General features: G+C 41.3%; 1 protein-coding gene across 1 annotated transcript; it reads left to right on the plus strand.

Moving 5' to 3' along the window:
* Positions 1-789: 789 nt before the first annotated feature.
* On the plus strand, positions 790-17,360 carry RBP3 (retinol binding protein 3). The gene is made up of 4 exons (XM_065844042.2): positions 790-3,963; positions 10,335-10,525; positions 13,240-13,382; positions 15,217-17,360. Exons 1-4 carry the CDS (start codon positions 916-918, stop codon positions 15,543-15,545), a joined length of 3,711 nt encoding a protein of 1,236 aa, XP_065700114.1. The 5' UTR covers positions 790-915; the 3' UTR covers positions 15,546-17,360.
* Positions 17,361-21,698: the final 4,338 nt, after the last annotated feature.

Genomic DNA, 21,698 nt, shown 5'->3' on the forward strand with positions numbered 1-21,698 from the left:
TCAAACTCTTAATACAATAGGGTTTTGAATACATTGTAAGCAGAGGAAAACAACCCCCCACATTCTATTTTGGTATGTTGAGCCTAAAGTCTATTGGCTGGGAGCTGTCATCAGACATGGCCATATGTTACTCAATAGTATTACAAGTAAATCCTAATTGAGTGCAAATTATGAAGATTAAAGTCACCTCAGATTTAGCTGTATTGTGTTGAGGCAAATGTATTTCAAAGTCCTGTTTAAAATGCTGGCAATTCTCAGCACAGAAATTAGCAGGCTGTCATTACCTTGGATTTTATGAGCTATTCCAAATGTCTGGAGTCCCTTGTTTGGAATCCTTAGTCACAGAATGTAAGAACAGTCCTTTGCAGCTCAGACTGAAAAACACCAAAGACAATGTATTGTCAACAACTACTGAAAAAAATACTGAATATTGATACAACTAAGTCACTGAAGAATCTCCTGGTATAATCTGTTCATAAATAATGGTAAAAGACTGATGACTACTGTTCTAATTGTGGTTAAAATCGAAGTTTTGCATTTAGGCAATCCACTGTCAGGATAAGCCAGGACCAGTTTATAACAGGCTATGTATTTACCTTTTGAAAACAATTAACTGCCAGAAAGATCTTCCTGGACAATTGAAGTTTATTGCTTTTTCATAAGGGGTCTGTGAAGCAGTAAGGAGTTGAACTTCATCTATTGGTGCACTTCAGATGATGCACTCCATTTTAATGAGATTAAAGGTTTAATGCTGTTAAAAGATTTTTGTCTGTTCAGTGCACCTGGATTCAACACAGGGATTTCAGTATGATTCACAAACAGGGAGTCAGCGGAGAGCTATGTTCATCTTGATCGATAAGAGCTTCTGACTTCTCTCCTAAGTACAATTTATTTTCTATTCCATACAAAGACAAAATGATCAGGACATATTCCTTTCTATTTTCAGCACTGATCATGTGCAGCACAACTTCTGAGGAAATCTTTCAACCAACTCTAGTGCTGGACATGGCTAAAGTCCTTCTGGATAACTACTGCTATCCTGAAAACCTAGTGGGAATGCAAGAAGCCATTGAACAAGCAATTAAGAGTGGGGAGATCCTGGACATCTCCGATCCAAAAATGCTGGCCAGTGTCTTGACAGCTGGAGTGCAGGGTGCTCTGAATGACCCAAGACTGGTGATTTCCTATGAGCCATCACCACATGCAGCTCCCAGACAAGAAGCTGAGACTTCACCCACTCGTGAACAACTCCTGAGTCTTATTGAACATGTGGTTATGTATGACAAGCTGGAGGGTAATGTTGGCTACCTGAGGATTGATTATATTATAGGACAGGAAGCTGTGGAGAAAGTTGGAGCTTTTCTGGTCGACAAGGTGTGGAAGACGCTGATAGAGACATCTGCCCTGGTGATAGATCTTCGTCACAGCACTGGGGGACAGATTTCTGGCCTTCCTTTCATAATTTCATATTTACATGAAGGAGACAAGATGCTGCATGTTGAGACTGTATACAATCGGCCCTCCAACACCACCACAGAGATATGGACACTGCCAAAGGTATTGGGAGAGAGATATAGCAAAGACAAGGATGTCATTGTTTTGATCAGCCGCCACACCACAGGAGTGGCTGAAGATGTGGCTTACATCCTCAAACACATGAACAGGGCTATCACTGTTGGGGAGAAGACAGCAGGGGGCTCATTGGACATCCAGAAGCTACGTATTGGCCCCTCCAACTTCTATATGAGGGTTCCTGTATCACGATCTGTGAGCCGCTTGAGTGGGGGTGGACAGAGCTGGGAGGTGAGTGGAGTGACGCCATGTGTAGCTATTGAGGCAGAGCAAGCCTTGCAGAAATCACTGGACATCCTGGCAGTGCGCAGAGCAGTACCTGGCACCATGAGCCGCCTCACCAACTTATTAAAGGACTACTACAGCTTAGTGGAGCGGGTGCCAACGTTGCTGCGGCACCTCGTCACCTCTGACTTCTCTTCTGTGCAGTCAGCAGAGGACCTGGCCACCAAGCTCAACACTGAGATGCAGATGTCATCTGAAGACCCCCGTCTGCTGGTCCGAGTCATGATGGCAGGTGAAGCTGCTGACCCCCCTGCTGAGAAGCCAATTGCAGTGGCAGCCAACTTACCTGACAATGAGCAACTGCTGCATGCCTTGGTGGATACTGTCTTCAAGGTGTCAGTGTTGCCGGGCAATGTTGGCTACATGCGCTTTGACGAGTTTGCTGATGCCTCTGTGCTTGCTAAGCTTGGACCTTACATTGTCCACAAAGTGTGGGAACCCCTTCAAAATACAGAGAACTTGATCATGGACTTGCGTTACAATCCTGGAGGCCCTTCCTCCTCTGGTGTGCCTGTGCTACTCTCCTATTTCCAAGATCCTGCTGCTGGCCCTGTCCATTTCTTCACAACCTATGACAGGCGCACCAACCATACACAGGAGCACAATAGCCAAGCAGAACTGCTGGGCGAGCCCTATGGGGCTCAGCGTGGCATCTACCTGCTCACCAGCCACCACACTGCTACAGCAGCTGAGGAGTTTGCTTACCTCATGCAGTCCCTGGGCCGTGCCACACTGATTGGTGAGATCACAGCAGGAAGCCTCTCACACACACGTACCTTCCCCCTGCTGCAGCCTGAACAGGGAATAACCCATGGCCTAACTATCACAGTTCCTGTTATCACCTTCATTGACAACCATGGGGAAAGCTGGATGGGTGGAGGAGTTGTGCCTGATGCCATAGTGTTGGCTGAGGATGCACTGGAGAAGGCTGAAGAAGTGCTGGCTTTCCACAAGAACATGGGAGTACTTTTGGAGGGTACTGGGCAACTCCTGGAGGCTCACTATGCCATCCCAGAAGTGGCTGCTAAGGCCAGTGCTATGCTCAGCACCAAACGGGCCCAAGGAGGTTATCGATCAGCTGTAGATTTTGAGACATTGGCTTCCCAGCTTACCAGTGACTTGCAGGAGGCATCTGGGGATCATCGACTTCATGTCTTCCACAGCCATGTGGAACCAACATCAGAAGAACAGCTTCCCAACGTGATTCCCAGCCCAGAGGAGCTGAGCTACATCATTGAGGCACTCTTCAAAATTGAGGTATTGCCAGGCAACCTGGGCTACCTTCGCTTTGATATGGTGGCTGAGGCAGAAACAGTGAAGGCCATTGGACCCCAGTTGGTACAGATGGTATGGAACAAGCTGGTCGACACGGATGCCATGATTATTGACATGAGGTACAACACAGGTGGCTACTCCACTGCCATCCCAATACTTTGTTCCTACTTCTTTGAACCTGACCCTCGGCAACACCTCTACACTGTCTTCGATCGCAGTACCTCCCACAGCACAGAGGTGTGGACTCTCCCACAAGTCACTGGCAAGAGATACGGCTCCCTCAAGGACATCTACATCCTAACAAGTCATATGAGTGGCTCAGCAGCTGAAGCTTTCACTCGCTCAATGAAGGATCTACACCGAGCCACAGTTATTGGTGAGCCCACAGTAGGTGGTTCCCTCTCAGTGGGCATTTATCGTGTTGGTAACAGTTCCCTATACGCCTCCATCCCCAGCCAAGTAGTGCTCAGCCCAGTCACTGGCAAAGTATGGAGTGTGTCTGGGGTGGAGCCACACATCACCATCCAGGCCAGTGAAGCCATGGCTGTAGCTCAGCACATTGCCAACCTGCGTGCCCAGGTACCACAGACACTGCAAACTGTAGGCAAGCTTGTGGCAGATAATTATGCCTTTGTGGACACTGGGACTGTTATAGCATCCAACCTCACGAAGAACATCAGCAAAGACAATTATAAAAGGATTAATACAGAAGAGGAGCTGGCCAGGAAGGTGACTGCCACTTTGCAGGGTCTTTCTGATGATGAGCACCTGAAATTACTCTACATCCCTGAACATGCCAAGGACAGCATCCCGGGGATCATGCCAAAACAGGTACCATTTTCTTGTACCCAGCTATACTGATGCCAGATAGAATGGGAAAACTGAGTCAAATATCCTATCTTATTTCTAGTACATATCACAAAGCCACCAGAATTTGCCTGCATCCAGAAGAGAAGCCAGTGTCTGAGTAGGTTTTGGAGGCCGAGCTCTCTCTCATGCTAAGGCAAAGCAGGGTAGCAGCTTGTGGTAGTAGGTGGTAATTCTGGATGCATGCATTTTGGGAGCAACCTTCAGGCTGTGAATCTCTCTCCGTTGCCATCTGCCACAAGCAAATGTGCAGGGTTTCACAGTTAGAGGGAAAATATCTCATTGTCTCTGTGATCCCCTCCCTTTCAGTGGCTACAGCTTTTCAAGCTGTAATAAATTAATGCAGAAACGCACTGATTACAAACTGTGCTTGCAATTTAAAAAAAGTTTGCTTGGACCACAGTAAATGCATACACTCACAAAACATGTAGCCAGATAGTTTTTAATGCACATTTTGTATAAAATTGCTGTACCTGACTTCTGTCACACCAGAATAATAAGCAACTCCTTTGATAGTGGCAGTGGAAAGTTGTTCTGATAGTATCTCATGCTCAGCATCGGAAAGTTACCTAGTGACCTAGAAATGCTTTGGAAGAAGTATCTGGATAGAAGTTAGATGACCCCAGGGAGATATTGATTTTTAATAATCTACTTTTGCTTTTGCTGTGTGGTTTGCGTAACAGTCTGTGCTTTGTTCTGAGCTCGGGTATTTATACACTGGTCTGTCTTGGCAATCTTTCTTGTTCATTGTTGTGCTGGAGGGAGCTCCCAGGAGCACTTGTTAAAATTCCATCTTCATATTAAAGGGATGGTTAGGATAACCTGATCCCTTTCTTGGATGGAATTAGCTCCTTTATGGCTACTGCTCTAGCATGGCTATCAGAGACATCTTTTCTCCAGAGACTCATAAAATTACTTTTTGAAGAGAATGCATTTGCCTTTGCAATGAACCAGATTATGCCAAGTGTCAGGTAACTATTAAATGCTTCCTGGGGGAGGAAGTCTGTGGGATTCCACCCTCTGAAGTTTTTGGCATGCATGACTTAAAATGGGCATGATCTTTGTGGTATTATCTGCAACACCAAGGTCGAAGTCTAAGCATTGCCAGGGGAGGACATTTTTTTTCAAGCTCGTTAACCAAGAGATGCTTGGCCCATTCCTGGTTCTAAGTTTAAAAGGTAATAATAACTAAGGGATTTTTCTATTCCATCGCTCTCTTTCCCTCCTGCGTTTGTTGGGTGTAAAATACTTCACCCTAAAGATGTTTCTGACAGAGCTCCTTACTAAATTATTAGCAACATATCAGTACTGATTTATCATAATTTTCCCCCATTCTACGAAGTGTGCCCATCTTGCAAATTAGTTGCTGTTTTCACTAGAAGGCTGTTAACAGATATTGTGGACTACTTTTGCTTATTCAAACCTTACTTACTTTATTCAGACCTTGAATGCTGAGAACAAGATATACAAGATAAACATCTGATTTGTCATATGATGTGAAATTCTAATCCTGATAGAACCAGTGAGTAAATGCCATTATACTAATGAATGCCTCTGTTTACCTCGGTTCTTTGTCAAGCAAAATTACTGGAAAAGGTCAGGGATACATCCATAAGACGGAAATCACATCAGGACAAACGCAAGATTTCTTCAAGGGGAAATAATGTATAAATAGCGGAGGAAACACACAGGTCTCTTATGAGGCTAAAATAATTTGCAAAGGTCTATGTATTCCCTCATAGTGCTTGAGGAAATTGGGAGGCAGAGAGACAAGAGAGTGCAGTTCAGACATTTTAAGGCGAAGGAGGGTGACTGAACAAAGACACTGAAGTCATTGAAATAAAGGCTTTTCCTTGTGACAGAGGTAAAAGAAAAGTCACGTATTCCACAGAACATTGGGCAGCAAGAGTACCTTCATTTGCCGCCCTCCTTTTGCAGGCCCAAGAGGAATGCTTTCTGTGGAACATTTCAAGAACACCCCATACCAACACCCCTTAAAATGACAGTGAAGCTTACATGATGGTACTAATTGCATTTGTAATTTTTTTGACAGTTCTATACACGGACATAGTGGCTCTTTTAATCTGTGTCACATTTATTCCTCAAAAACCTAGGAGCTAGTTTTTCTTTCGTGCTACCTACCTTCCAGGCCACCTTTTCCCTTGACAGTGGGATTTTCTTGATTATGACCTTGACAGTGAAACAGATCCAACACAATTAAGTGAAAGTGATGATGAATAACAGGAAGGATGGGATGGGACATAGGAGACAGATGAGTGAAATGCATGTAGACCTTTGCATCGGCTACACTAGAACAGCTGCTGAAGCATAGTACAGGGTAGTTAATATGTCTCCTTTATGACAGCAGCAAGGTCAGTGTTAGCCGGAACTGTCTGCTGCATGAATGCCACGTTCCAAAGCCAGACTTCCCAACAGAAAATGTTGTATATATTGTTTGTGATTCAGAAAATAACATTTTGCTTGTTTTAGATAAGCAGCTGAAAATTATGATCATAGTAAAAAAAAATCATTTATGAAAAAAATAGTTCCTGTGTTTGAAATCCTCCTTTTCCCAAATAAATAATATGTATCTATAGCAGAGCATTGTGCATTCTGAAGCAGACAATAATTACAGATGTTACACCAGAAGGGAGTAAAGTTTGCAGATGTCCCTTCATTGATGAGTGAAATCAAAATGCTCAGCCTCAAAGTGTCAAGATGGATGACCAATTGTTACATCTACTGCTAACAGGTGGAAAAAGTTGTGGGCTCATATGATGCTGATTTATATCAACATAACCACAGTAAAATCAGTGGAACTATACAAGTGTATGCAAGCTAAAAAGAAGCCTTGTGCTTAACTTCCTTTGACTCTACCTTTTGCAATTCATGCTTGCTTCTTGTATTTAGTGCAGAAAAGAATATGACACTGTGTTAATCACTTTTGTTCTTTTTCTAGTACTTTTTATCTTCTGATACTAGTACTCAAGCTCAATGCAGCTTGCAGTTACAATACCATCAAAGAGGTCCGTTTGTGCTCATTTTTTCCCATTTTCTTTAACGTTACAGTAGATTTGACCATGAGTTTTAAGGATTTTAAATGGGTTTTGGATGAAAATTAAAATTTAGCCATGAATCATATTTTCAAATTTTCCTTTCCAATGTAAATGTCCAGGGCATTGACTAGAAAATAACTGCTCACTAGCTTGCAGTGAGTCTATTTCAAGCTGTGTATCACCAGAGCAGGCTTACACACTGCTGTGCAGTGCTGCCACTTGCAGGGTGAAAATACAGCTTCTCACACTGCCCCACACTCCCTCAATGGGGACTGAGCGCCTTAAATAACCTCCCTTAATCCTCTCCAGAGCACTGTTCCAGATGGTTTCAGCTTTTGCTTGTGGTAACGCCCCCATCCTGGCTGTCTTGGTGCAATGGAGGACAGGATTAAGATTCAAAGTACAGTTCTGTAAAAACTGGAGAAATTATATGTGAAAAGCAGGATGGTGTTAAATAAGAACACATGCAGGGTTCTTACATAGTTTCTAGGGTTATATTAATTGACTGCACAACTCTTGGAGGAAAACAGCTTGTTTAGGAGGAGTCCTGTAAAAAAGTACACGGGTTCTTCAGAGTTCATATGCTGAATACAAGTCAATAGAGTTAAGTTGTTGCAGTGAAAAATAATAATCATCAGACTGGATAAGGAGGAATATAATCAGTAAAACATGTGAAGTCTTCTGCTACATTCAGCTCTAAAGAAAATTCAGCTAGATTATACTATTCACAGTGTTGGGCAATGCTTTTCTGGAAAGATGTGGCTCAAGTGGGAAAATAGCAGGAAAGAGGAACAGGAGTAAAGAGAAGACTGAATAAGAGTCATCTTGAAAAAGTTTAAAAGATTTGAGTTGTTTATTCCAGAGAGAAGAAAACTGAGAGGAGACATGAAAACAGTCTCCAGATATGTAATAGTCTGTTTCAAGCATGAAGAGAATAATCTGTTCTCTTGTTCATGGTAAAAAAGCCAAGAAGTAATGCACTTGAACTGTAGAAAGTAGTGAACTTAGATTGTTTACACGAGATGTTCAAAACATCTTTGTAATAATAAGGCTGATGACATAGTAGACTGAATTGCCTGGAAATCACTCAGTGATATGGGTGATTTTAAGAGCAAGGGAGAATCAGCTGTCAGGGATAGAGCTGCTCAGACCTTGAGCTGGGGGACATACTAGCATGGGTGGTTCTATTCCAGTCTGTGAAGGTACACAAGGAACCCAAATGTTATTCTAAGAAAGAAAAGCACAACCCCACTACCCAGCCCTCAAGATCTCGTGGTTCTTAAACCCATTTTAGGATTTGCAATGGTACAAGAGTGGTGGTTGATGATATTTTAACAGCTGGTGATTGACAGCACTAGCAACCTTAATGGAAATCAGAGTTGCATTACAATGGTCAGCACAGAACTAGCTATGAAGATGCGGTTTCCATCTAAATAGACAAAACAACTTAGGGGGAGAGGTGAAAGGAGAGAAAAGAAGCAAGAAAGGCAGAGTTGGGAAAGTACTTTGCCCATGGTTTGGGTATGTGTCAGTGGCAGAATCAAGAATGAAACTCCATGCATGAGTCCCCAGGCAGAATTCTAGGTCCTATTTTGTGTTACATCACTTGTTCCAGTTAGGCCACTCAGTTGTGGAAGGAGACTGCAGAATAGGGCAGGACACCCTATATAGCTAAGGAAAAAACATTCTTCCTTGGCTTGAGCGGTGTTAGCTTGGAGGTCCTATAGTCTAGCCACATTGCTTATGATGTTCGTACTAAGGCACCTGAGGGTTTATATTTGACATCAAGTAATTTGTGTGTAAACATTGCCTGACTGAGCAGCAGGATCTTACTTTCAGCTGCATCCTGTCCCAGCTTGTCCTCACTCTGCAAACAGAGCTCTGCCTTCCAAAGGAGAGCATGCTGTTGCTCTCTGCAGCTAGACTTACCCCCTTAGTACCAGCAGCACGTGGCCCATGTGCCAGTGTCATGACCCTGCAGTTTTTCAGGACAGTGACTCTCTCCTGCCAGTCTCAGCCTCCTCCCTTCTTTTACTTAGAAGTTTTGCCAGCCAGAAGTGTGATATGATGGGTGATTTTCTTCCTGTGTCGAATACAGTTGCATTCACACACCTTGGAAACCCTCTTTCTGTTGTGTCAGACCTGCTTTTGACAGGAGTGCAACCCCAGGCAAGGGTTCTACATGTAAGGCAGGAGATTGCCTGACTCCTCTACAGCTGCAGAAAGCTTGAATGCCTCCCAAGTTCTGTGGCATGTTGCAGTTTGGGAGAGCACCTTTTAGCACACAACTCACTGCTGAGTCCTTGTTCTTTTGGCCGTAAAAGTATGGATTATCTGAGGTTGGGCTATAACAGACAGCAAGTGATGAAAAAGCAAGTATAAAATTATTTTAACAATAACCATGAGGAGAAAAGGTCACGTAAGTTATCTATATCCCAAAGCCTAATCTCCTTAAGATGAAGGAGAGTCTTCTGTATTCAAACACATGCATGTGAAGTGTAAGTTTGGCAATAGGAGCAGGCTAGCTAGCTAGTCATGTCTCCAATTCATATAGGGGTTACAAGGATAACTTTATTAGTTGGCTACACTTTGCTATTTAAAATAAAAAAAAAAAAAATCTGCTGTTTAATAACATAAGCTAAACAAAATTAAATTAATTAGAACACGTGAGGATCCATGCACATGGCCACCATGTAAGAGATTTAACAGGCCTGCCTCATGAGTATCCTACCACATGTCCAACACATCAGGTTCCTCACTGTCACAGGGACTGACTGGTTCATTAAGAGGGGCTGGGGACAACATCACCTCTAGTCAGCAGCTGTTTGTCAGCTGAGGCCAATCAAGAAATTACGAAAGTCCCAAGTACCTTTTCTAGAAAGAACTGCTAAAGGAAACAAGGGAGCTCGGGTGTCAAGTCCGCGATAGTGGTCTATGCTGCAGGCTGGGGTATGGTTCTTGTAGCCTGCTCAGTTTCTTTGGTCCAAGGAAATTTCTGTATTTTTGAAAAATAAACTGAGCACCTGACGAATAGGTGCATGATCCAGATTCTGGGCATACAACTGATACACCCTATGCTAGGCAAACAGTGCAGCAGTCAATGCTAACCTATGTTTAATATGTAAAAATCTTAATATCATTCATTATGTTTTTCAGACTTGGTCACATTCCTCACATGTCCCACCTGGAGTAAACTTGACCTACATAATTATTTTTAATTCTTGTGCCAAGATACCAGTGCCAGCAAATTATTTGTTTTGTTTTTCTAAACTCTTTCAGATCCCGTCCCCAGAAGTATTTGAAGATCTGATTAAATTTTCATTCCACACAAATGTATTTGAAAACAACATCGGCTATCTGAGATTTGATATGTTTGGAGACTGTGAACTTCTAAACCAGGTGTCCAACTTACTGCTAGAGCATGTTTGGAAGAAAATCGTTCACACAAATGCATTAATCATAGACATGAGGTAAACCTTTGAATGGCAAATAACCAAAGCTCTTTCAAAATAGCATTTTATTTGTAATAGTGAATTAGCTTTACATGGCTTACTGTCCTGTTTACAGACTAACATTGCTGGGATTAAATGAGAAAAGGAAAACAGTCAGGGAAAACAAAAACAGTCTGGAAGTATCTCTCAAGATAAGTTGTACCATCACTTGAGATGTTTAGAACTAAACAGGCAGATTTAGGGAACATGATGCAGAATGCAGACTTGGATTCTTTCTCTGTTTTCTTTCTCTGATTTCTTTCTAATCTAACTCTCCATATGCCTTTTATTGACTGAGTATATCTAGCTTAATTAAATCTTTTACTGCAGGCAGTGGTCAAGTGATTGAACAGTCAAAAAAACAGACCATGCATAAGGTTGTGTTACAACATCTAGTCTGACATATCTGCAGTGCTAAACTATCCTGGGCAATCAGCCCTATACAGAATGACGCTTGTGTGCAGAGCACAAAGGTGGCTTAAAGGTACTGTAGCACTCCAAGACCCTGCTGCAGCAAGCTGCAGTGTCATATGCCTGCTCTCAATTTAGGATTCTGTTTGACAGTCCCGTGTGTCAACACTGCTCCATACCCTGTGAGCCAGAAGATGACATCCATTTGTTGTCAGCTATCTATGCAGATGAATATCACAAATGCACATTTCCCATAAAATATTTTGGTAAGTCATTTTTTGTTTTGGTCCAGACCTAATTTTTGTGAGCTCAGAACCTTATAAATATCAACTAAAGAAAAAAAGGCCTTTGTAAGAAATCGTTTTTAATGCTAGAACCACTTACATCCATTGCCATCATGGGGCTCTCGGTATTTGGTAATATTAATATTCTTGCGGCGTGGCATGTGCGGGAAAATGTGAGCACAATTATGAGACCAGAGAGAGAGATCTTGCTCTGAGCACAGAGGAGGCAGGGCAGCAACCAACAAAACACACATGATTGAGTTCAAAGTCAGCAAAGGCACCACCATCTTCCAGTAGATTTGAGACAGGACTGGAACATTCCTCTTTCTTGCCCTGGTTTTCTGCAAAGCTAAGGTTCACATCAAGACCAGGAGCAAAAAAAAAAAAAACAGCAAAGGTGAAATTATGTCCCAGGCACCAAATAGTGTAATTATAGTTCTTTTCTTGGGTTGCTTTAATGTATTTCCAGTCCCCCGAGTGCACACCCAGTCTCTGAAGGCATATAAAAGACAACATCAAACATTTTACCTTTTGAAAATCTCCCTAAACCAATCTTATGATTTTAAGACCAGGCTGATATTTTCAATTTTGCATGGGATTAACCATAATGCATAATGTCTTTCACACTTTGTGGAACAGCTGTGCCACTCCTGAACTACATATTTTTAACCTTCACAGAACTGAGAAGATACACTGATAAACTAAAGAGTTTCCCTAATGTCACCCAAGAAAGTCTGTAAGGAAGGAAGCCCTTGCTTCCAAGAGTTAAGCTAAAATTCGAGCAAATGCTCAGTCATTATTACTTACTAAAATTTCTTTAGTTTCACTGTCTGCAACAGTCCCAGGAAGAGCTCTCCAGCATTGCCCCACCTCACCTCAGTGACCTGCTGGCCACTCAATGGCAGCTGCAGGAAGCCAAGCTCTGCGGGGTCCAGCTGCCTCCTGGGCTGTGCAGCAGCAGTAGGACCTCCTGGCAGCACAACACTATTCAGAACACACTAAAGAGTCTAATTTCATTTCTAGCCAGTCACAACGTGAATCCAGCATACAGCTCCAAAATGCTGCAGAATAAAGAGGTAGCTTCACTCTTTGGGGCAGAGACCTCTTGGATTGCCTAATCCTTTTTCTGGAGGTGAAAAAAACTGGACTGGACTGAACAAAACTCACTTTCTAGCAGATTTTTGCTGTATTGTCTGTTGCCAGGCACTCCTAACATCAATATCAGGAAAGCATTGTATCGATCTCCTACTAGTGAGCAAAGTACAAACATTTCCAGTGCTCTATCTATGTGCTCTAGTATTAGTGAAAAGTGACAGACAAAAAATAATATGATACTCCACTTTGTGTATCCATAGCAGGGATTCTTCAATAACACCTAGGCTTTTCATTGAATTTCATCTTCAAAGACTGGTAAAATTAAACTACAACCAAAGTTTTCAAACATGACTGTCACCAATGAAGCAGCTAACGCAATCTTTAGACACAAAAATAAAAGGTCTGATTTTATAAGGTGTGAAACACCAAGTATTCTCATTGCGTGCAGAAGGAAATAACATGATGGTTCTACAAATATATGTTGCTTCAATTGGGATCTACATTTATATACTAGGGTTTAGGTATTTTCTCATGCTGCCTATGTCAGTAACAGCACGGGTTATTCAGAGCAGAAGAATAAAAAGAATCTGATGTTTCTCTGCAGATTTTTTTTCTTTGCTCACTTTCTGAATTTTTCCAGGTTCAACCAAGAAAAAATAAACAGTTCAATTTTATGTTTGCTTTTGAAGTCAGTTGTGGGCAACAACAGTCCAAGACTCTTAGACAGGATTTTGTTTCTCTGATAAATGTGCAAATGCTGATAGAGGAGAATAAATGTAAAAGTATCAAAATATAGCCATAAGGTCTTTCAGTGCTGATGTTAAGGAACAACATTTGGAAGGGAGATTTACTGTCTGCTGCATATTTTTAACTGTTTCCTTCATATTTTTAATTTTTGAAAAGGTACAATCTTGGAGGCTCCACAACTTCTATAGCAATCCTATGCTCATACTTCTTTGATGAAGGACACCAAATTCTCTTGGATAAAGTTTACGACAGACCCAGTGACTCAGTAAAGGAAATATGGACCCAGCCAGAGCTCAAAGGTAAAATGATGATTTCTTTTTAGAGTAGCTTTTAATTTCAGATGTCTCTCTTTATGTATTTTAAAGTGATCCATTAGACAACGTAACTCAGTTGATGAAAGCGTCTGCCATGATTCGCTCAAGATGTGCAGAGAACTCAAAAACAAAAATGTGCATTTCAGCCATGTCTCTCAATGCCATCTATAAATAACAGTTTATTGCTCCTAGGAATGTGGTATGTTAGGCACAGAAGTTTGTAAACAGGTCCCCAGAAGTTTAGCTGAATATTGTGTACAGCAATTGCGACCTGTTGCTTTTAAAAGCTGTGAAAATTAAAAATCAATCCTATGCTGTCTAGACCTCTAGCAATATCTCTTACAATGCTCATACATAGTGTTACTTGTAGCTCCTCACTTCCTACCTGTGTAATCCACTATTTCAGTAGATGAAAACACCCACAATATCCCAGTTTGCCCAGAGAATGCAAGAGAGAATGAAAAGCACTGAATTTTTTCACATCTGAGTGAGTTTATAGCGTTTGGCAATGTGCTGCATACACACCCTCACACACACCCTGCCCCACTCTTTGTTGAAGTTGAAAAGATGCTGCAACATGCAGAAGCAGAACTCTTCAGTGCTCCTAAAGTTAGAGTGCTAAGAAGCCCTAAACATTGGTTTTATTTTTTTTCCCCTCTAAAGCTAAGACAGTAACAAAAAAGTGTCAAAATGATGCCTGCAATTATTGGCTTGGAGCATGCTTGAAAAGGTTAAACTTTGTCACAAACTGCAAAGTCCATCTATTTTCCCAGGCAGTCAGAGGTGGGCTGTACTAAGAGATATGATTACTATGGACACATTCCAGTTCCCATCAAAGAGAACAGATAGACCCATACCCACTTCAAAGAAGCTGAGTCTGGCCCTGTATTATATACATGTACTGTGAAAAGGGTCTTCCAATGGATAGTGAAATGAGAAGAGCAAAAATGGTGTGAAAATTATCATGCTATTGGCCCCTCTCTTACAGTTTAGTACAAGAATTATACGTCAAGCTGTAACTTACTTAAAGAATGACATTTTTAGAACAGTTCAGAGTAATTTTGAAGTTATCAGGTCCCAGTTAAGATGCACTGGCTACTTTTTCAAAGGAACTAAGCTCTCAAAAAATATCTAGAGTGTTCATATATATTTAAAATAAGGTGCAAAAAACCTCCTACTCCTGTCAGCTGGTTTATGTAAAAAAATGAGATAATTTGCCTCAGATTCTAATAATAAAGGGGTATGTGTTAACAGGCTTGGGACAAAGGCCATGCAACAGCTTCCATTTATAGACTATAAAAAGCCTCTGGGAAACCACTATAATTAAAATTTCACAAAATGTTGCCTCCGTAGTTTGCAGGCCAAGCTCTGTGACAGCCACGTTCCTAGAGCAGGGGTGAGAGTGAAACTGAAGATGCTGCTGGGTGAGCTTGGAGTATTCCTGTTGCAGCAGGGGAAAATGTTGCTTTCCTTACCTGCCTATCCCACTCCTCTGATGGGATCTGTAAAAGTCAAAGCCACAGAAGAGCCAGCAGCAGTGAGCCTGAGTGGGCTTCCCAGCTGCTGGAGCTCATAACCAGAAACTGACAGCACAAGAGCACCACATAGTGTAACAGTCTTTTTTACAGTATAGAGGCTGGACTAGTGTAAAAAATCTTGTAATACCATCATGGGTACAAAGTAAATTTCCAAACTTCTTTGGTTGTTAAGAGCACATAGGGAATGACATATGTTGTATCTTGGCTTTTCTTACTCCGTTATGCAAGGAAACCTCTGAAAACTGACTCATTTTCTGACGCTTTTTTGTCCTTCCTGGCAGGGGAGAGATATGGCTCTCAGAAAGGGCTAATAATCCTCACCAGTGCTGTGACAGCTGGGGCTGCTGAAGAGTTTGTATACATAATGAAGAGACTGGGCAGAGCTCTCATCATTGGGGAACAGACCAGTGGTGGCTGCCATTCCCCACAGACATATCAAGTAAATGATACCAACTTCTACATCATCATCCCCACCTCCAGATCAGTCACCTCTACAGAGGGCACTTCTTGGGAAGGGAAAGGGGTGCCTCCTCACATGGAAACACCAGCTGAAGCAGCACTCATCAAAGCAAAGGAGATGCTCAGCGCCCACCTGCACAGCTCTAGATAGCCCAGTGGGGGAACATGCCCCTAGGAAAAAAGGTAGACTGTAATTTTCTAAAAAGCCCAAGGGACCTACACTCTTGGGAGCTGAACCAATAATGGGTTTAGGAACCGATAGCAGGATTTAGCTATAATGTATGTAGCTAATGCAAAATTGAGAGCCCAAAAATCTCAATGTGTGTATGTGCATATGTGCATGAGTGCATATGTACATGTGAGGGGATGAGTAGGCCACAGATGCTCCTCCTTGTGTTATCTGTCTGACTCAATGAACCATGGGTTGTTTACTGCACAAGAGCCCATTTCCAACAGAAGAACTTGCAAGGCCCTTCTCCTACTCCGAATAATTCACAAGCATTGGCAATGGTGCTGTTGTGGGTAGCAAAAGTGGATTTGAGTTCCTGTCAGCTGGGAGAGGCTTCACAATGGAGTCTCATTTTTTGCGTGAATTTTCTAGTAACCAGATTCTCAGGGAAAGCAAGCTACCTCCCCAAATGTAAACCCTGGAAAGGAGTGGGCACTTCATTTCAATCTCTGATTGGTTCCCTATATGTAGCTCAAAGTTACCCCTCTTTCAATGTGCTGACTTTTCTATCCTGTTTTGTGGAACCCAACTCTTTTCTCAGCATGTTTGAGATACTGGGATAATTCACTGGGGTTTCTGGATTCCTCTCCCATAGTCAAATGTAAATGTTAGTTGTTGCAGTGTCTGTTTTTTAAGATGTAACTCCAAATCACAGAGATTTCCTCTGATCCCTAGAAAATCCCAACTGTCAGTATTGAAGGCATGTGAACCACCTCAGAACATTCATGCAAAGATAGAAAAAGCACCCCTGCTTCTTTGGAAATTGTGTACCTTCCTATTTATACATCTTAAAGAATTAACAGGAGTTGGGAGAATCTGTTTTCCAAACTGCAAGAGCTAGATGAAGTCTCTTCTCAATTTCATCATTTAGATATATCAAAATAACCATTCCCGGTCTGTCAGGGTTGCCTGTGCTCCTGGTATGTCTGAGGTGCGTGCCTATCTCTCCCCTAATATCTGGAAAAGGGATGGGGAGTGAGCAGGAGAAAGGTGGTACATTGACTCTTTCACCCAGTGTTTAGATCAGCTGGGTCAGTGTAAAGAATCATATGCTTCTGTTTAAGGCTAAAACCAGATGGCTGTGTCTCCTGCCCCAAAGACAAGAAGAAAGCAGAGAAATAACTTTTGCATCCTGCTAACAAGCTACTTATCAAGTAATGTTGTGTTTCAGTGCACCTAACAGTATTATTGACATCAGCTTAATCGATGAATGACATTCCTTGTCTTTCTTACAGTTCTTATCTAAACATCTATCCTTGCAATGATTTAGAAATACCTATAGTTCTAATGTGGATCTCAATATTTCTTATCTCTACAAAATGTCAGGTGTAAGGCAATTAAGTTAGGAAGATAGTTCCCTCAAGTTTAGTCAGAGTCTGTAGTTGTTACACATAGCTGTTTGCTTGCTTATTTGTACGTTCCTGCCAGGATTTTTTTATAAATCATGTTTAAACTTCTGACTGCAGAGAATCTCTCTTGGTGTTTACAGGAAAACAATTTTAACAACCAGATAGACTTTCCATCTTTTTTAATACTTGTTTGTCTTATTAGCTACACTCAGTGTGATCACTAACTTGTACTCTTTTGAGTCATTTTCATATTCTAATTTTTATGCACTAGCTAATTGTTGAACATCCCAGTGTTGTGGAAAATATTTAAACGAATCAAAACTCCTACAAAAATTTTGTGTGAAGTGGTATATGTATGGATAATATTAAAGATACTTAATATGGAAAAGACTGGAGTAGTCAATGAAAACCTAAACAACACTAATGTACTTCTTCTAGTGTCTTTTAAGCCTCTTTAATATCTAAATGGTGCTATTTTGTTTTCCAAAACACAATCAATTGTGCTGTCATGTACAAACAGTAGTGGTTCAACCCAACATTTCAAAACTTTAGCCATCCGTTCAAGGACCAAAAGCTATAGTATATGGGCACAAATAGCACATAATTGCTTCCCACAGCAGTATGGTAAGTATTTATGAATAATAAATATATGTAGAAATTGGAATCCTGTTGGGCAAACAAACAGTGAAGATGCATTTACTGGTGATCCTATTTGAAATCAGTAGTGCTGTTAGTTCACTGAAGTGATCAGTTTCACTGGAAAATTAATGTACAACCTTGACAAATATTATTAATTGACAAAATATTATTTACTATTTTATAGGTCATCTCCTGGCTAATTGAAACTATCAGGCTTAACGAAGGCCAGTGCGCTAAAAAAACTATTTTTTCCTGTCTTTGCAAACTGCTGTGTCATTTTTATTCCCATCTCAATGAGCCTAGAACTTGGACAAGGTGCAGTACAAATTGTATAATATTGTACTTCTTACTTGAGGCAGGGTCACAGGAAATCTCACGTTTGAAGAAACTGAAAAGATCAGCTTTCTTATCTCAGAGTGGAGAGATAACAAGCAGGGTAGATGGACTATGTCCTATCCCATCTCATTTTAATACTATGAAGTTGAAAGGAGGCAAATTCAGAATTGAACAAAAGGAAATCCATGTAAAGGCAGAGCCTGCAGGACTCACTGTTTAGAGGACTGCACTGTTTAGAGGTAACAAACATTTCTAGAACCTCTGGAATTAAGATAGTAACAGAACTTTTCCTGGAACCTAAACCTGCACTTTCAGAACTGAAGCTAATCTGTGTCATCCGTGCAGTCAAGAACTTTTTTTATCTCACAGCTGCATTCTGCATGGATCTTCCACTTTTTTCTGCAGTGTCAAGGAAGACATAGATCCTGAGCTGTACGTCCTACTTTGTATGTATGTCTTCCAGGTTTGGCTCCAGCTGGCATTTTTTATGTTTCTAGTGACTACTGAAACCATGAGCTCAAACCAAACCATGTCCACGGCACAGTGTGATCAATAGGTCTCACAAAACTACAGACAGTAATTGTATAGAAAACTACACTGCATTGACAGGTTTGAACATCACAAAACTATGAATGAAAATCAGTCACAGAAAATCTATGGTTTCTGGTTTAAATTAGAAAGTTAGAAGCTTGCTTAGGGAGGGACAAGCAACTTCTGAAGTGCCCTTCCACAACACAAAAGGAAATTGCTGAAACTGTCGCACTGGTCCCTTCTGGCTCCAGAGCTGACATGGACATTCAACGGTTTACAAGACCATTTCCTTACCATCCCACCCAGAATAGCTTTGTAAAGTTTAATCTAATCATATTCCTTTTAAAGGCAGGAAGAAAGGAGCTGGTGTATCAGGCCTCCTAGCAGTATGATCTTTCTCCTTTTAGCATTCACAGAACTCTGACCAGGAAATGACAGCCAGCTTATTCATCTTTTTGCTACAAAATGATGCATTCATGCTCCCTCTAATGTAGTTTCCCCTGATCATTCCACAAAAGCTGCATTAGTCCAGTCATTTTCAAACTATGCTCTGTAGACAAATGGTAGCCCACAGATTGCATTGATTAGTGAAAAACTACTCCCCAAAAAACAGGTAAATACGTATTTTTCAAACGCCTGTCTGAATGCTGTTTGACAGAGAAACACATTTTCGCTGGAAGAAGTTAAGGGGTCAGTGAGTGGGCAAATACCATAATCTGGCATTCCCTATCAGTAAACTCACAACCCACTGCAGAAATACAGCCTGAACAGCCAAGCTTGACAGCATTGTGTCATGTCCCTTTTCACTACTCCAGAAACAGATGTCGTGAGAAACAGTGGTTTGATCAAAATTACACATGCAGATGCTGGCAAAGACAGGAAAAGAACCAGTCAGCTGACTTCAAATTGTCTCCTGTTGAAAAAAAAAAAAAAAAATCCTTTATTTTTTTTTCTTCCAAGCATTTTTACTTGCAGAAATGACACAAATCCCTGCTGTAAAATCACAATATTGCACTAGGACTGAATGCAGTCCTTCATGAGTTCCATAAGTGTCTTCTTCATGAAGTCCCTGCTCTAATGGAGTCACTTTCCTCCAGCAGGATTTCCTTTCATCTATACCAAGTTAAATGTTCAGACTTCTAAACATAAGGAAAAAAAACCTTCCAGCATGACTCGATTATAGAAAGTTTGTTTTTCTTTGTCTCATTAGGCTTCCTTCTGCCTGTACAATATAACTCAGCTTTAATATGAGTATTTTCATTTAAGAAATAAAATCTGCAAAAATTTTGGATAAACCCCCTGGTTTATATGACCCAGCTTAGGTGAGACACCCAGCTAAATTTGAGACACATAAAAGATGTTCCCTCTGCCTGCAAGCAAAGGTTTCCACAAGAGCTCATTTTACACATAGGGAATCAAGTTCAATTCTGTCGGCATCTATGCTGTTTTGCTTGGATGTCAGCACAGGTGTAAGCAGGCAACAAGATGTCATATTGGTCAGTCACATGTGTGAACAAGTCTTAGTTCATAAAGCACTTTAGTCAAGTATAGAAAGCGATTTGTTCACTCAATTTTTACACCACTGGCCACCTACAAAGGAGCAAGGACAGTCTTGCACACATTTGCCTGCAGTGTGATTTCATGTTACAGGAGGAAAATCCCCAATCTTACCCTGCTAGGACCAAAGTGTAGCTGTCCCTGCAGCCAGAGGAGGCGAGGACAGTAGCAGAAATAAAGCTGATTTAAACCCTCTCCTCTTCTGTTTTGTACTGTGAATCAGCTCTGTCACTCTTCGTAACTGGTCCTCTCACCTTTCTGTGCACAGAAGGCATTTATGCATTGCTTGTCATCACAGTCTGTAGGTTGCTGTGGCTGAGATATGCCCATAATGAAACTGGGTAAGAATTCTTACCATTTTTTCCCGCAAAGAAAGCAGCTTTCTGACATAAAGGAAAGCTATCTCTCCCTGTAGTCTTGCTGCTTGTTTAAGCCTCATACCATAAGCAGAGTGAAGTATTTTAATTACTGGTGAGACCTGTAAGGATGTGGATCTAACACACTGTTGGAAGAGGTTTTGAGCTTCACCAGCTGTTTATCAGTGGCTGATTTTCAACAGTTTCTCAAGATTACTCACACTAACACAAAGTCAGAGAAAACATATAACCGGTTAGATTTGGTAGTGCTTCATTCTAATCTAAATTATATGCCAGGTGTAGCACACTGGAAAAACAGGCCCTTGGAACAGGGTAACGTTGAAGCGATGCGCCAGTATACTATTGAGGAGCATTACACAGCTGGTCTCGTCTTTTTCCAGAAGAAATCTAAAGCTAGGTTTTTAACCATAAAACTGTTAAGAAAACGTGGCCTGTTTCAGGAAGTACAGAAGAGAACGTGTTGCAGCAATGGTACCAAAAACTCTCAGTCTTATTTATACTGGGCCAGGCAGATCATAAAGTAATGGACGTAAATGAGGAGTAGCAACATGGAATTATTCTGGATTTGCACTGGAATAAGTGAGATCACAATCTGGCCTAAACTACTAACGGGAACTATAACCCTAGCCACATATGCATGCAGTTACACCATGGAGTCCTTCACTACACTTTATGGACACCAAATTCACAGTAAACTGGCTGGCACCCAGATAAAGCCAAACGGAGTGAAATTTGGCCCATTAAACCTTGCTATAAATATATTTCTTACACAGTAAATGTTATTGGGCACAAAATAGAGATGGAAAGATTAGAAGGAAACCACACCACCCTCTACTCAATGCAAGGTTGTTCCCTGTGCTACATGTTTCAAAGCTTTTGCTCGTTTTGGTTTTTAATTACTCTAGTGAAGGAGCTTCCACCACTGACCTTGGAAAGCTGTGCTCCAATTCAACCAGACTTCCAGTCTCAATTCATGTCTTCTGAACTCAAAGGCATAATGTAACAGTTTAATCACTTTATGTTGGGAAAATAAAGCTGGGGCGCACAGCCAGTGGTTGGCCTGCAGTAAGTCAAATGTTTCTGTTCAAAGGAAACAGCCATGCATTAATGTTCAACAGCAACATTTTGGAAGAATACAGTCTCCTGACTTACAGAAATCTCTCAAAAGAAGGCAATGAGTGTAATATGTTGATCCCAACTGATAGCCCAAGACTCTCGGGCTATCTTTTATCACTCAGATGTGTTTACGTGCTTACACTTGCATTACCAGCATGGGAAATCAAAGA

This window comes from Patagioenas fasciata, chromosome 8 (assembly GCF_037038585.1).
Source record: "Patagioenas fasciata isolate bPatFas1 chromosome 8, bPatFas1.hap1, whole genome shotgun sequence".
NCBI classification, from domain to species: domain Eukaryota; kingdom Metazoa; phylum Chordata; class Aves; order Columbiformes; family Columbidae; genus Patagioenas; species Patagioenas fasciata.